General features: G+C 44.3%; 1 protein-coding gene across 1 annotated transcript in view; it reads right to left on the bottom strand.

Moving 5' to 3' along the window:
- Nucleotides 1-16,593, bottom strand: part of ATP8A2 (ATPase phospholipid transporting 8A2) — a 439,475-nt gene that overhangs the window by 196,204 nt on the left and 226,678 nt on the right. Inside the window, exons 25-26 of the mRNA XM_060128800.1 lie at nucleotides 13,773-13,956; nucleotides 9,484-9,594 (exon numbers count right to left, since the gene is read on the bottom strand). Of these exons, the coding sequence (XP_059984783.1) occupies nucleotides 9,484-9,594; nucleotides 13,773-13,956 (295 nt within the window). The remainder of the gene's footprint in view (nucleotides 1-9,483; nucleotides 9,595-13,772; nucleotides 13,957-16,593) is intronic.

Genomic DNA, 16,593 nt, shown 5'->3' with positions numbered 1-16,593 from the left:
GAAACACCAGGCAACAGATCTCTATGTAAGTGATGGGAAATGATTCCGAAATGCACTGTAAGTAGAACAGGGGCTGCAGGACGTATCACAAAACAGGATGATGCGTATGTAAAACACTGATTTGTCTGTATATATAAACATCTCTATAAACACAGAGAGAAAAATCAGAAAAGAATACACATAAGGGATTCAGGGGTGGAGGGACTTTCAGACTGAGACTTGTATTGCAGTGAGAGTATCACCAGGCATTCCCTCTCTAGAGAAATCCGGTTCTATAGGTTAGTACACCAAGTGCGTGGACAGTATTACATCATAGGCTCTAGTTTCTCCGTACAATATTTATTGCTAATTTAAATCATATACTGAGCCTCATAATAATGGCTAAGACTATATACGTGTATGTACGCACACGTGATACCTTTTTTAGCTAGCATATTATTTTAAGTTTGTATTCTTAAATGACTGCTAGTTAAGAATATCAAAGGGCTTCTGAGATGAGAACGTCCGGGCTATCACAAAGGGTTTCTCCTTGATGTACAAGAAAACCAGTTCAGAAAAATACATAATATACTTAATTTATTCTCACATAAGTAATTAACTACAAGATGACCCTTAGAACGCAACACTATTCATTGCAAATGAGAAAATCAACTTACAAAAATCTTTGATCTTTCAGCTCAGAACACACTAAAACAGCATACAAGCAGTACTTTCCCATGTTGGAATTCCACCTGAAGCGCACACGCTGACGCCACAGAGGTTACTCGGCAATGGCAGAGGCTGTCTGAGAGAACGCTCGAACTGTCTGCGCTCAGCTAAGGATTCTGTTTCTTGGTTTTAAAATTAAGATCAGGAAGGCTCCACCGAAGAGAGAAGAGAAGAAGCTTGGAGGTAATGGCTGTCGTAAAAAGCTAGTTATTTTCAGAGATTTCTGGTGACTTGGCAGTAAAGCTTAGGTTAATATCACAGACGTACATGACCTGGGGAATCCGCACGTGATACCAGCTGCGCATCAGAAAGGCAGCACAACCACAAAAGTGCCAAGCAGGGAGAAGGCTCTGCTGGATAAGCAGCTGGAGTGAGACTATAAACAACTGGATGACAGGGCCAGACCCTCCACAATCCACGTGACATTGGCCGTGTGGCTGACAGGGTCTTGGTTCTCCAGCCGGTGTCAGGCCTGAGCCTCTGAGGTGGGAGAGCGCAGTTCAGGATACTGGTCCACCAGAGACCTCCCAGCTCCATGCAATATCAAATGGTGAAAGCTCTCCCAGAGATCTCCATCTCAACACTAAGACGCAACTCCACTCAACGACCAGCAAGCTACAGTGCTGGACACCTTATGCCAAACTACTAGCAAGACAGGAACACAACACCACCCATTAGCAGAGAGGCTGCCTAATATCATATTAAGTTCACAGACACCTCAAAACACACCACCGGACGCAGTCCTGCCCACCAGAAAGACAAGATCCAGCCTCATCCACCAGAACACAGGCACCAGTCCCCTCCACCAGGAAGCCTACACAACCCACTGAACCAACCTTAACCACTGGGGGCAGACACCAAAAACAACGGGAACTACGAACCTGCAGCCTGCAAAAAGGAGACCCCAAACACAGTAAGTTAAACAAAATGAGAAGACTGAGAAACAAACAGCAGATGAAGGAGCAAGGTAAAAACCCACCAGACCAAACAAATGAAGAGGAAATACACAGTCTACCTGAAAAAGAATTCAGAGTAATGACAGTAAAGATGATCCGAAATCTTGGAAACAGAATGGAGAAAATGCAAGAAACATTTAACAAAAACCTAGAAGAACTAAAGAGCAAACAAACTATGATGAACAACAGAACAAATGAAATTAAAAATTCTCTAGAAAGAATCAATAGGAGAATAACTGAGGCAGAAGAACAGATAAGTGACCTGGAAGATAAAATAGTGGAAATAACTACTGCAGAGCAGAATGAAGAAAAAAGAATGAAAAGAACTGAGGACAGTCTCAGAGACCTCTGGGACAACATTAAACGCACCAACATTGGAATTATATGGGTCCCAGAAGAAGAAGAGAAAAAGAAAGGGACTGTGAAAATATTTTAAGAGACTATAGTTGAAAACTTCCCAAATATGAGAAAGGAAATAGTTAATCAAGTCCAAGAAGCGCAGAGAGTCCCATACAGGATAAATCCAAGGAGAAACACGCCAAAACACATTAATCAAACTATCAAAAATTAAATACAAAGAAAAAATATTAAAAGCAGCAAGAGAAAAACAACAAATAACATACAAGGGAATCCCCATAAGGTTAACAGATGATCTTACAGCAGAAACTCTGCAAGGCAGAAGTGAGTGGCAGGACATGATGAAAGGGAAAAAACTGCAACCAAGATTACTCTACCCAGGAAGGATCTCATTCAGATTCCACAGAGAAATTAAATCTTTACAGACAAGCAAAGGTAACAGAATTCAGCACCACCAAACCAGCTTTACAATAAATGCTAATGGAACTTTTCTAGGCAGGAAACACAAGAGAAGGAAAAGACCTACAATAACAAAGCTCACAAAATTAAGAAAATGGTAAGAGGAACATACATATCGATAATAACCTTGAATGTAAATGTATTAAATGCTCTAACGAAAAGACACAGACTAGCTGAATGGATACAAAAACAAGGCCCATATATATGCGGTGTACAAGAGACCCGCTTCAGACCTAGGGACACATACAGATTGAAAGTGAGGGGATGGAAAAAGATATTCCATGCAAATGGAAATCAAAAGAAAGCTGGAGTAGCAATTCTCATATCAGACAAAATAGACTTTAAAATAAAGACTATTACAAGAGACAAAGAAGGACACTACATAATGATGAAGGGATCAATCCAAGAAGAAGACATAACAATTGTAAATATTTATGCACCCAACATAGGAGCACCTCAATACAGAAGGCAAATGCTAACAGCCATAAAAGGGGAGATTGACAGTAATACAATCATAGTACGGGACTTCAACACCCCACTTACACCAATGGACAGATCATTCAAACAGAAAATAAATAAGGAAACACAAGCTTTAAATGATACATTAAACAAGATGGACTTAATTGATATTTATAAGACACTCCATCCAAAAACAACAGAATACACCTTCTTCTCAAGTGCTTCTGGAACATTCTCCAGGATAGATCATATCTTGGTTCACAACTCAAGCCTTGGTAAATCTAAGAAAATTGAAATCATATCAAGTATCTTTTCCAACCACAATGCTATGAGAGTAGACATCAATTACAGAAAAATATCTGTAAAAAATACAAACACATGGAGGCTAAACAATACACTACTTAATAACCAAGAGATCACTGAAGAAATCAAAGATGAAATCAAAAAGTACCTAGAAACAAATGACAATGAAAACACAACGACCCAAAACCTATGGGATGCAGCAAAAGCAGTTCTAAGAGGGAAGTTTATAGCAATACAATCCTACCTCAAGGAACAAGAAACATCTCAAATAAACAACCTAACCTTACACCTAAAGCAATTAGAGAAAGAAGAACAAAAAACCCCCCGAAGTTAGCATAAGGTAAGAAATCATAAAGATCAGATCAGAAATCAATGAAAAAGAAATGAAGGAAACAATAGCAAACATCAATAAAACTAAAAGTTGATTCTTTGAGAAGATAAACAAAATTGATAAACCATTAGCCAGACTCATCAAGAAAGAAGGGAGAAGACTCAAATCAATAGATGTAGAAATGAAAAAGGAGACATAACAACTGACACTGAAGAAATACAAAGGATCATGAGAGATTACTACAAGCAACTCTATGCCAATAAAATGGACAACCTGGAAGAAATGGACAAATTCTTAGAAAAGCACAACCTACCAAGACTGAACCAGGAGAAAGAGAAAATATAAACAGACCAATCACAAGCACTGAAATTGAAACTGTGATTAAAAATCATCCAGCAAACAAAAGCCGAGGACCAGGTGGCTTCACAGGCGAATTCTATCAAACAATTAGAGAAGAGCTAACACCTATCCTTCTCAAACTCTTGCAAAATAGAGCAGAGGGAGGAACACTCCCAAACTCACTCTACGAGGCCACCATCACCCTGATACCAAAACCAGAAAAAATGTCACAAAAAAAGAAAACTACAGGCCAATATCACTGATGAACACAGATGCAAAAATCCTCAACAAAATACTAGCAAACAGAATCCAGCAGCACATTAAAAGGATCATACACCATGATCAAGTGGGGTTTATCCCAGGGATGCAAGAATTCTTCAATATAAGCAAATCAATCAATGTGATACACCATATTAACAAATTGAAGGATAGAAACTGCATGATCATCTCAATAGATGCAGAAAAAGCTTTCAACAAAATTCAACACCATTTATGATAAAAACCCTCCAGAAAGTAGGCATAGAGGGAACTTACCTCAACATAATAAAAGCCATATATGACAAACCCACAGCCAACATCATTCTCAATGTTGAAAAACCGAAACCATGTCCACTAAGATCAGGAACAAGACAAGGTTGCCCACTCTCACCACTATTATTCAACATAGTTTTGGAAGTTTTAGCCACAGCAATCAGAGAAGAAAAAGAAATGAAAGGAATCCAAATCGGAAAAGAAGAAGTAAAGCTGTCACTGTTTGCAGAGGACATGATACTATACATAGAGAATCCTAAAGACTCTACCAGAAAACTACTAGAGCTAATCAATGAATTTGGTGAATTAGTAGGACACAAAATTAATGCACAGAAATCTCTTGCATTCCTACACATTAACGATGAAAAATCTGAAAGAGAAATTAAGGAAACACTCCCATTTACCACTGCAACAAAAAGAATAAAATACCTAGGAACAAACCTACCTAAGGAGACAAAAGACCTGTATGCAGAAAACTATAAGACACTGATGAAAGAAATTAAAGATGATACAAACAGATGGAGAGATATACCATGTATTTGGATTGGAAGAATCAACATTGTGAAAATGACTCTACTACCCAAAGCAATCTACAGATTCAATGCAATCCCTATCAAACTACCACTGGCATTTTTCACAGAACTAGAACAAAAAATTTCACAATTTGTATGGAAACACAAAAGACCCCGAATAGCCAAAGCAATCTTGAGAAAGAAAAACGGAGCTGAAGGAATCAGGTTCCTACACCACAAAGCTACAGTCATCAAGACAGTATGGTACTGGCACAGAAACAGAAAGATAGATCAATGGAACAGGATAGAAAGCCCAGAGGTAAACCCACGCACATATGGTCACCTTCTCTTTGATAAAGGAGGCAAGAATATACAATGGAGAAAAGACAGCCTCTTCAATAAGTGGTGCGGGGAAAACTGGACAGCTACATGTAAAAGAATGAAATCAGAATACTCCCTAACACCATACACAAAAATAAACTCCAGATGGATTAAAGACCTAAATGTAAGGCCAGACACTATAAAACTCTAAGGGGAAAACATAGGCAGAACACTCTATGACATAAATCACAGCAAGATCCTTTCTGACCCACCTCCTAGAGAAATGGAAATAAAAACAAAAATAAACAAATGGGACCTAATGAAACTGGAAAGCTTTTGCACAGCAAAGGAAACCATAAACAAGATGAAAAGACAACTCTCAGAATGGGCAAGAATATTTGCAAACAAAGCAACTGACAAAGAATTGATCTCCAAAATATAAAGGCAGCTCATGCAGCTCAATATCAAAAAAAACAACAACCCAATCCAAAAATGGGCAGAAGACCTAAATAGACATTTCTCCAGAGAAGATATACAGATTGCCAACAAACACATGAAAGGATGCTCAACATCACTAATCATTAGAGAAATGCAAATCTAAACTACAATGAGGTATCATCTCACACCGGTCAGAATGGCCATCATTAAAAAATCTACAAACGATAAATGCTGGAGAGGGTGTGGAGAAAAGGGAACCCTCTTGCACTGTTGGTGGGAATGTAAATTGATACAGCCACTATGGAGAACAGTATGGAGGTTCCTTAAAAAACTAAAAATAAAACTAGCATACGACCCAGCAATCCCACTACTGGGCATATACCCTGAGAAAACCATAATTCAAAATGAGTCATGTACCACAATGTTCATTGCGGCTGTATTTACAATAGCCAGGACATGGAAGCAACCTAAGTGTCCACTGGCAGATGAATGGATAAAGAAGATGTGGCACATATATACAATGGAATACTACTCAGCCATAAAAAGAAACAAAAGTGAGCTATTTGTAGTGAGGTGGATGGACCTAGAGTCTGTCATACAGAGTGAAGTAAGTTTGAAAGAGAAAAATACCGTATGCTAACATATATATATGGAAACTAAGCCAAAAAAAAAAAAGGTCATGAAGAACCTAGGGGTAAGACAGGAATAAAGACACAGACCTACCTAGGATGGACTTGAGGATATGGGGAGGGGGAAGGGTAAGCTGTGACAAAGTGAGAGAGTGGCATGGACATATATACAGTACCGAACGTAAAATAGACAGTTAGTGGGAAGCAGCCGCATAGCACAGGGAGATCAGCTCGGTGGTTTGTGACCACCTAGAGGGGTGGGATAGGGAGGGTGGGAGGGAGATGCAAGAGGGAGGGGATATGGGAACATATGTATATGTATAACCGATTCACTTTGTTATAAAGCAGAAACTAACACACCATTGTAAAGCAATTATACTCAATAAAGATGTTAAAAAAAAAACAAAACTAAAAGTAGAACTACCATACGACCCAGCAATCCCACTCCTGGGCATATACCCTGAGAAAACCATAATTCAAAAAGAGTCATGTACCACAATGTTCATTGCAGCTCTATTTACAATAGCCAGGACATGGAAGCAACCTAAGTGTCCACTGACAGATGAATGGATAAAGAAGATGTGGCACATATATACAATGGAATATTACTCAGCCATAAAAAAAGAAATGGTGTTATTTGTAGTGAGGTGGATGGACCTAGAGTCTTTCATACATCGTGAAGTAAGTTTGAAAGAGAAAAACAAATACCATATGCTAACGCATATACATGGAATCTAAAAAAAAAAAAAAGGTTATGAAGAACCTAGGGGCAGGACAGGAATAAAGACACTGATGTAGAGAACGGACTTGAGGACACAGGGAGGGGGAAGGGTAAGTTGGGACGAAGTGAGAGAGTGGCATGAACATATATACACTACAAAATGTAAAATAGATAGCTAGTGGGAAGCAGTCGCATAGCACAGGGAGATCAGCTCTGTGCTTTGTGACCCCCTAGAGGGGTCAGATAGGGAGGGTGGGAGGGAGACACAAGAGGAAGGAGATATGGGGATATATGTGTATGTATAGCTGATTCACTTTGTTATAAAGCAGAAACTAACACACCATTGTAAAGCAATTATACTCTAAAAAAGATGTTAAAAAAATAAAACAAAATTGAAACACCCCCCCAAAAATATAAACTAACAAATAAATAATAAATAAAATTAAAATTGCCCAGAAATACTAAGGAGAAAATTGGGCATGGATCAGTGGAGACATTCATTCATTCATTCATTCATTCATTTTTCACCCTGTAAAGAATGTTTAAAAGGCTGTTTAGAAAAGACCATTTAATCCCTGTTGCTTGGCCACAATTGAAATATTAATGTAAGGAACTCGCCCAGCACTTTCAGAATTGAAAGTGTTCCAAACAGCATTTTTCAGACAGACTGAAATTGTACTCATCACAGCCTCAGCCCCCTTGATGTTTTGTTTTAAAAAAGGAAAAAGGCAAGATAGTAGGTGTAAATGACTAAGAAGGGCCCCCAAGGAAGCTCTGGAAAATTCAAGGGTTGGGGCTTCATGGAGAATGTCTTGATAAGAAGTCTAGACTATCTGTAATGTGCTGATTGTGAGGAAAACCAGATTATTGAGAAATCTTCTGAAGCCAGCACCTCCAGGAGATGAAAATGCCCGTGAAAGTTGGGCTGTTATGTGGGACGGGGACTCCAATGCTCGTCACTTCAGTCCACAGCACTAATTATCTACGACCCCAAGTGACATTCAGGAGTGACTCCTATCACAGACGCAAAAAATGCCATGGGGGGTGGCGGCAAACATCTTTAAGCGCCTAAAGCGAATTGTCAAAATGTGGACAGGAATAAGACAGACACTACAAAGTCCATTACGTGTAACATCGCAAAGTTCTTACTCGGAGTGGGTTGAGGTGAACACGGCAGCACGAGACGAGCAGACAAGGCAAGCGGGCTGCCCTTTGTGCAGATTAGAAAAATGCATCTCTTTTTCTAGGTGTTCCTGTGTTTCAGCCCTACTGACCACTTTGGCTGGGCAGGCTTGTGCAGTGCACAACCTGCGCAACTTGGGAAAATTACTCGGTAGGAGTTTAGTTAGAGAGTGAGTGACGTGAACCTCTAAGTCTGACCTGCATATTCAACTGGAAGAAACAGACAATTTGGTAAAGAAATGGTTAATCACAGTTCCATGAGCAAACCACTTGTTCAATGATCTGAGTTGAGGATTTTAAGGGACCACATCAGAAAAAGTGGATATATGCCTCGGTTATTATTTCTGCCAAGAGTTGAGAAATCAGACACAAAATAACCCACAATGGAAGGAGATATTAGCACCACACACAATGACCGTGGCTCTTCTATTGTCCCATAGAGTGACTGCCTGCTTCCTCTTTAGGAAACACGTCTGGAAATCTCTTAGTCATGACGGCCACGCCTTTATAGCAAAGCTATTCTTCAAAAGGAGGAACGAGGTGGCTGGTGGTGCCCCTGGGACCAAACATGAAATGCCTTTTCCACTTGTCCCTCGGCCCCATCCGCCCTGCTAGTCCCAGACAGCACGTTTATTTCACTTACAACGGAATCAGCATCTTGAAAAACAGGCTGACAACCCAGTGAGTTCATTGAGAGAGTTTTAATTACATTCCTGGCTTCCTCCCACTCAATCCCACATCCTCCCTGCTGCAGTGGCAGCATCTAAATATCCCCGAAGCAATAAACGAAAGCTCAGGAAACCTGCAGATTCCATGAGACATCCAGCCAGAAACCCTTTCATTCGAGTCAAGATAAAAACAGATGGCTTGCCTAGGAATGCCTCCGTGCCCACCAAGCAAGGAGCCACCGGCTGCTGCCCAGGCTCTGGCCACCTCGGGGAGGAGGGTGTGAGTGACAGCAGGAGGGACACGCAGAAGAGGGCCTTCCCCTGTCCGTCTGTCCGCTGGGCAGAGGGAGGAGGGCGTGCAGTGTGGAGAAGGCATCCCGGGACTCCTGGCTTTTGATCCAGAGAACCTGGACCTGGAAGGTGTCCCCGGTTTCAAAGAGGCTGTGTGTGTCACAGGTCTCGATACATCAGGGGAGTATCTTTTTACTTATCCCTGAACAAAATCCTTCCTTGAAATGACCTAATTACCTAAAGGCTGTCCTCTTCAAGGAAGAAGCAGCCTTACTCACCTCGATGATGTAGAGGACCACGTTCTTGTAGAAACAGTACAGGATACACTTGGTCACCCGGTTGTAACTCCAGGCGCCGTGAACCAGCAGGAGCTTCTCCAAGTAGGAAAACTGAAAAAGGAAAGAAAAAGGGTCCAGGAGAGCCCATCACTTGGGAAGGAGAATCACAAAACGTCCTCTGGAGGAGGAGACTGACAGGGAGTGGAGGAAACCGGATTCTGCAGGTAACCCAAGAACATCATTCCCTCTAAAGGCAGAACTTTCAGGCCAGGTGAGAATGACTAAAATCTCCCCTTAAATCTACAGAATTTTTCTTTTCCCCAAACGCACAGCTGGACTTCGAACGGCTATTCTTGTGAAAATCTATTTATGCAACTTCTTTTTCAGGATCTTAATTATTAAAAGAAGTGACCCATCAGAACTGGAAGAAAAGAGCAGTGGGAATCAGATGCTTCTGTTGAATCACAGGTTTTATGATGACAACAGGAACAAGGGACAGGGACACTCGTGCACCAGTATCCTTGGAAACAGAAGGGATGCACATACACGCGCTACCTGTCTCCGCTGTCAGCCTGCAGGTTAAAGACAGTGAGACTCACAGATGCAGACACACACTCTGCCCTCCACTTCTATACCCACGTCCTTCCCCTTTTTGTGGCCTCCGACAAGTACACGGCCCCTCTTGCTGGAGTGCAACGCAGTCATCCATCCGAACAAAACACCAACAGGCAGCTGCTACTAAGTTGAGAGTGACGTAACAGCTTAGCTCTCACAGTCTGAAATATTCAGCAATATTCCAATAAAATACTTGAATCCTCCTTGTGGCAGGGGGTCACCACTCCAATCATATCTCCTCAGCCTCCCCTCCCCTTAGCCTGGCTTTGCTCTTTCTGTCCTCTTTCCCAAAGGTCCCCAGAAGTGTGAACAAGGGGCCGGAGGGAGGGAAATGGGTTGTTTCTCTGGGTTGTAGCCTGGGCGTACTCTGGCGTGTACGCACCGTCTGTGGGTGCAGCCCTGCTTAAATTCACAGTATATTCAACTGGCCTCGCCTGGTGCTGGATCCCTCCCCTTGGTTGCCTTGAACTAAAACCTTAACTCCTGTTCTGAGTCGTAGGGAAGTCCACAAACTCAAACTCTGTTTACTTTCCCAGGAGAGATAACCAGGTCGGAGTGAGAACATCCACGGATACTAGAAATCCTGGTGCTATTGTAAATTTCGTATTCGTTCCAGATGACTTTTGAGATTATATTGAACTATCTGTAGAAAAGAAAGGCTTCCTGAAAATATAGTACCTTTTTAAAAATACTCTTTCAAGAGGAAGGCATGCAATAGTTTGCTTTAGCGCTAAGAAGAGGGGCTCAGTCCCACGTGAATCGCATCTCGGCGAGTTTCTGCAGATCGGGGAAGGCAGATGTCTCATCTACGTGCTGCTCGAAAAGCTGAATGAGACCCCAAAATGGGAGGAGTAGGTACATATGGAAAAATAAAACCCTCCATAAAGGCTCATCAAGGATTCCAGAGGGGAACGGGGAATCATAAAATAACTAGCGAAACAAATAAAAAGGAAGTTTGCATTTGACCTGGGCCCCCTGGAGTTCAGCCTTCAATGGGTACAGAGAACATCTGCTGGAATCATCCCGAAGGTGCTGGCTTGGCGCTACAGTGACTTCTTTTCAGGAAAAAAAAAAAGCAAAAAACAGATCCTAAATCGAAATGCTATTTTCATGAGGTCTCTCAAAAAACATTAAGAAGGCAGGGGGCACAAATGACTCTCTCCCGAGGAGAGCAGGCAGCCGAGGGCTGGAGACCCAACACTACACGGGCGGCCCACGCACAGCAAAGCAGCAAGACGGGGGCCGGCCGTCAGTCCCAGGGCCGCTCCTGCGGACAGAAGCAGGGGCCGGTGGGGAAGAAATGGAAGCAGAGCTTTGCCAACTTCCTCATTTTCCCAAGGACAAGTCTTTGAGCTAACTTCTTCCCTTATGGAACGACTCTCCAGGGCACGTTCTCGAAAACCCAATCAAAAATGTATTCGTCCACATGAAAATAAACAGACCCAGGGCAAGGCGTTAACTTCAACCGAAGACACTGATTGTTTTATTAACTTCAGCTAAAGGAATTCATCAAACTGCGGCATTTCCTACCTAGCAATTAAGGCGGAGGAAGCAAACTGTCGGGTGGAGAGGGTGCAGGGCAAGGAGAACGCAGCCCCCGAATAACGGGATCTCTGCCTAAGCGTGAACGGGACGGCGGGCAGGAGGGATGGCGGCCATATGGGGCCCCCCGTCAGCTCCACCTGTCAGCTCCCCTCCTCTGGCTTGCGCTGGATGGGCAAGAAAACCCCTAACTAGAGTTACAAAGTCCTGCTCCCCTCTCCGCCCTCCCTTGATTTTGATTTGCCTTTAATTTTGACTGGCCTTTAATAATCTGAAAAGACCAATTGCTCCAGATCCCACATCCTATTAGTACAGTTTCAATAAAGCAAGTCATGGAATCTCCCTTCCCTAGACATTTGAAAGAAAAAGACAGACAAATATTTGCCTGGAGCTCCTAGGAAATCTCTAAAGATCCTGCCAGCCAGATGATGCTATAACTCAAGTATTTAATAATGCTGGGGTGCATAAAATCTACAGTTGCTGACAGACTGCGGGAAGCATGAGTCCCACAGGCCTTGGAGCAGTTGACGCGGCAAAGTAACTGGGCAGGTGTGCGGGGCTGGTCCCCCAAGGTCACATGCAGGTCCGCTGTTCTCTGACCCTGGGGCCTGAGACCCATGGCAGGTCACCTATTGTGAAGGAGCCCCAGTTTCCCCACCCGTAAAATTGGAATTCATTCTTCCTACCGACTTCAGCAATCATCTTGAGGATTTATTTGAAATCAACAAAGGAACAAGGCTGGGGCCTCCCTGGTGGCGCAGTGGCAGAGAGTCCGCCTGCCGATGCAGGGGACACGGGTTCGTGCCCCGGTCCGGGAGGATCCCACATGCCGCGGAGCGGCTGGGCCCGTGAGCCGTGGCCGCTGAGCCTGCGCGTCCGGAGCCTGGGGTCCGCAACGGGAGAGGCTACAACAGTGAGTGGCCCGCGTACCACAAAAAAACCCCCAAAAAAAACCCCAAAGGAACAAGGCTGATTTCATGCACTTTTCGGAGCCATGAGGATCCTGCAGTTCTTCCCAGTGTTTGCACAACCACCAGCTGGGAGGGAGTTGGAGATGGGATCTAAGGCACAGCCCCGCTCCGGGAGGTGGAGCTCCCAAAGCCGCAGAGGACCAGCTTGACGCAAGCTCCTCCGTGTTTAAGATGCAGCCCCACAGCTCAGCTTGAAGGAGGAAAAAGCCATCATTACTGTGTCCACGTGGTTAGGTTAACACATTCTTCAAAAGATGAACAGTGGAGAAATACGAGGGAACTATAGCCAACGAGCAGGCATTTAATCCCAGCACACTGTGACCCAGAGACAGGAGGAAACAGTCTGTGCTCTCCACGATGTCCAGATTTTCCTGACGGTCGAGCAGCATCAACGGTCTAGATATGCACCCCAGGGGTCAGGAGGTTGGGTATTTTCCTTCACTTCTGGGCTGTCATTGTGGAGTGGACATTTCTTTCAGCCTCAGGCTGCCGGGACAGGAACTACTAAGGAGGTCAGGAGCCTCTGCTGAAACGTACGGTCCAGAGAGGAACGGGCTGAACTGCCGGAGGCTATGGGCTGCTGACCGCAGGGGAACTGCCGCCCAAACCCAGGGCTCACGCTCCCAGCACTCCACCTGGCAGCAGTGGTCCTGGAGAGCCCTGGACACAGCCCCGGAGGGCAGCGGCAGTGAATCCCTGATCCCCCCTGACCTTAAATAGCTGAGAGAGGGTTCCAGCACCTTCTGGAAGAGGGGAGATCAGGATAGGAATTGCAGAGAACGGATGCTACGAGCACAGCCATCCTTGGGCACGGGATGGCATTAGAAAAGGACATGCAGCAGCTGCAGAGTTGAGGGGAAGAGATTATTATTTATAAAATCAGTGAGACCCATCTGTCAGGAATGACATCTCACCTGGACGACAGAAGGCCCAGCCTGCCCCACAGCTGGAAAGGAGACCCAAACCGCAGGACAGGGCCTCGTAACCGCACAAGATCGAGGCAACAGAGAAACCCAAATACACTGGTGGTTTCTCCTCCATGCAGCTTCCAAAGGGGTGGCAGAGGTCTAGGGCTGCACTGAAGGTCGAGCGCCAGCCAGGCCTTCGTGCCCAGCGGACCCTGTCGACAAGGTGGGACGGCGGGTCGACCACACCACTGACCTGTGCGATGGCGTAATCCGAGTTGTTGGTGGCCTGCATGCCCTCGTTGCCACTGATGCCCACACCCACGTGGGCCGTCTGGATCATCCCGACGTCATTGGCACCGTCCCCGATGGCCAGGGTGATGGCCTTCACCCGCTTCTTCACCACGTCCACTATCTCCGACTTCTGCAGAGGGGACACTCTGGAGGAGAAGAGAGAGGAGTTATGACTCTACGCGTCTTTCCAGAGGAAACAGCTGTAATCTACATTTCACTGCATTAAAAGGGCAGTTACTGGACAATTTCCAAATTCAATACAGACGTTTTAGGCTCATGTGCAAAGAAGCTTTCAGAAAACAGTAGCTTGTGGCTTTCAAGTATTTGCCAACTTCACAGATGAAATACACAACTCAGACTAACTTCAAGCACAGCCCGTTGGTAATCGCGCCGCTCAGCGGGAGCCGTACGTGCAAACTCCTCCTGGGCACGTGTGCCCTCCCGAAGGACCAACGCAGCTAAGCTGGTTACAGAGGTCTTAGGATGTGTCTTCCCGATAAATCAGAAAACTAGCACAGACCCCAGTTTGGCTTTGCCATCCGTCATACATAACCCGGGCTGGCAAGGGAATTTTCTACAAAACCTGCTTTCAGAGAAGGGAACGAAAGTGCAGAAAGAGGACTGGTGTGAGAGGAAAGAAGACAGACTCCTCCATCCCTAGCCCAGAGATAGAGGCAGCGTTTGAAGGGCAGTCCCCAGGGCAGCAGGTCTATAAAAACTGAACTGCACACAAGCATGGCCCCAAAGGAGAAGGTGAAGTAGCCAGTACCTAAGAGGGGTTGTTTGCACAGCAAATCAACGAAGGTGGGCTATTTTCCATAAGCCCCCCCTGGGAGGAAGAGCCAATATAAATCTACGGGGTCCAAAGCACAGCAGCGTTAATTATGAGAAAGTGTTTGTTCAGACTATAAGACCAGATAATAAAACAACATGATAAAACCACTAGTACATCAGGACTGACCTATTCTACGTTTTAAATTGGTAAGCTGATACTCGATCTGTGAAATTTACAGGTAAATCCCTAAATCACTCTCTCTCTCTCTCTCACACACACACACACACACACAGAGCAAAAGACCATTCTGAGTTTCCCGGAGATAGACCTCCGCACCTACGTGTGGACTGCGCTTACAAGCTAGAAGGGACCCTCAAAGACTCTCTCAGTAGCATCTTTCATGTGGCCTCCAACCTACAGGAATACCTGCTTCCAACAGAAAACTTCAATTTCACCAACCCTGGAAGGAAATGTGTTTGGTGAGACAGCAAGCTGAACTCGCAGACAGGTATTCTGGAAGCCTTTGCTCGTTACAAAGAAATGAGGACGCACAAGTTGGAAAAACAGAATCTAAGTGTCGAAAGGGCTGTAGGAGCCATGTCATGTGACCTACTCTCTCTTGTATCATTTTCACAGGTATTTTCAATGATGGGTTGGAATTTACTGCCTCCTTGGGGAAGTTGCAACCACTGAAAATTATTATTGCTTTTTTGTTGTTGGTAAGCATAGTTAAAAGTCCTAATCGTGTCCTTCGGGTTAGAGCAGAACAAATGTAACTCTTCTTCCAGATACTAACAAGGCTGAAGTATGACGACACCCATCACCTCTTTCCTCCTCAAGCCCGGTTTCTGTTGGTTCAGTCGGGTCCTCCATCCGTCATTTAACAGGCAAGCTGCAGACCTTAAAAAGAGCTTCCATGGAGGGTCTTCTAGACAGCTGAGAGCAGAACAGAACAGACCACCATCTCTCTGGTAGCAGATGACAGACCTACTTTAATGTAGCCTGAAAGGAAATTACTGGAAGCTTTCATTGTTTATCCCTGACCTTCCAGTCGACTATGTGAAAGCAATTAAACAATGTTAACATACAGGCGTGTAAGCTCTGTCTGTTCCCTCCAAGTGCACGCAACTGCTACCTGGATCCAAGTAAATTTCTTATTGGCAGACGCAGCCGGTAATTCTCATTTGCTACACAAATGTGATTTCTCGTCCCGTTGTTGAACTCGATAGAAGCAGAGATCAAATGTGGTACAGAGAAAACAGCAGAGGATTCAAATTTAAATGGCTGAGCATGACCTTTTCCTGGGCCCCCTACTAATGATTTAAACAGGGAACTAATTCTACAAGTTCTTGTCTTTAATCAATGAAATGGGGAAAATGATAACCGCCCACCTCATGAGATGGTTGTGATGTACCTATGTGAAGCCATATGTTATCTAGCAGGTGTGAAACAAATGTCTCCTACCTCGCCCAAAAATCTCAATTATTGGAAAAAATAAACGGACGCACCTGAGAAGTGCACGCCATCTGACCCATGATTCCCAGGCCATGTGTGTGCGCCCCTGGGGTACCAAAGGGGTAATTACCAATGTCCAAGGGAAGCACAGCATCTGTGGGGTGGTACAAAACACCAGCTGGAAAGAGCTCACAGTTTCAGCATTAGCTCACTCTACATCCCTCTTTATGATCTAGCTTTGCGAAGCTGAGTGTTCGTGGCCACGGGGATACAAAGCAAATGCCCCAGGAAAGGTCACTGTGGAACAGGAAGTGAGGAGGGCAGCACCCACGCTTAGGTCAAGGTTTGAGAAGCTGAACAGTGCCCTACAGGTGCCCCCCACCTTACCATCGGAAATGGTTATGGTCGCTTAAGGATGAAAGGAATTAAGTATCATCTCTTTGCATTGAGGTGCATTCTTGTTTCAAACGTCTGCTCAGTGGTTAGGACAGAATCCTTCTTCAACTGTTTGACTTTACCTACCCAAGAGTTAGAAACTGTTCCATTTTCGTCT

This window comes from Lagenorhynchus albirostris, chromosome 18, assembly GCF_949774975.1.
Source record: "Lagenorhynchus albirostris chromosome 18, mLagAlb1.1, whole genome shotgun sequence".
NCBI lineage: Eukaryota > Metazoa > Chordata > Mammalia > Artiodactyla > Delphinidae > Lagenorhynchus > Lagenorhynchus albirostris.
The sequence above is the reverse complement of the archived record's forward strand: the minus strand, read 5'-3'. Positions and strand labels throughout refer to the sequence as shown.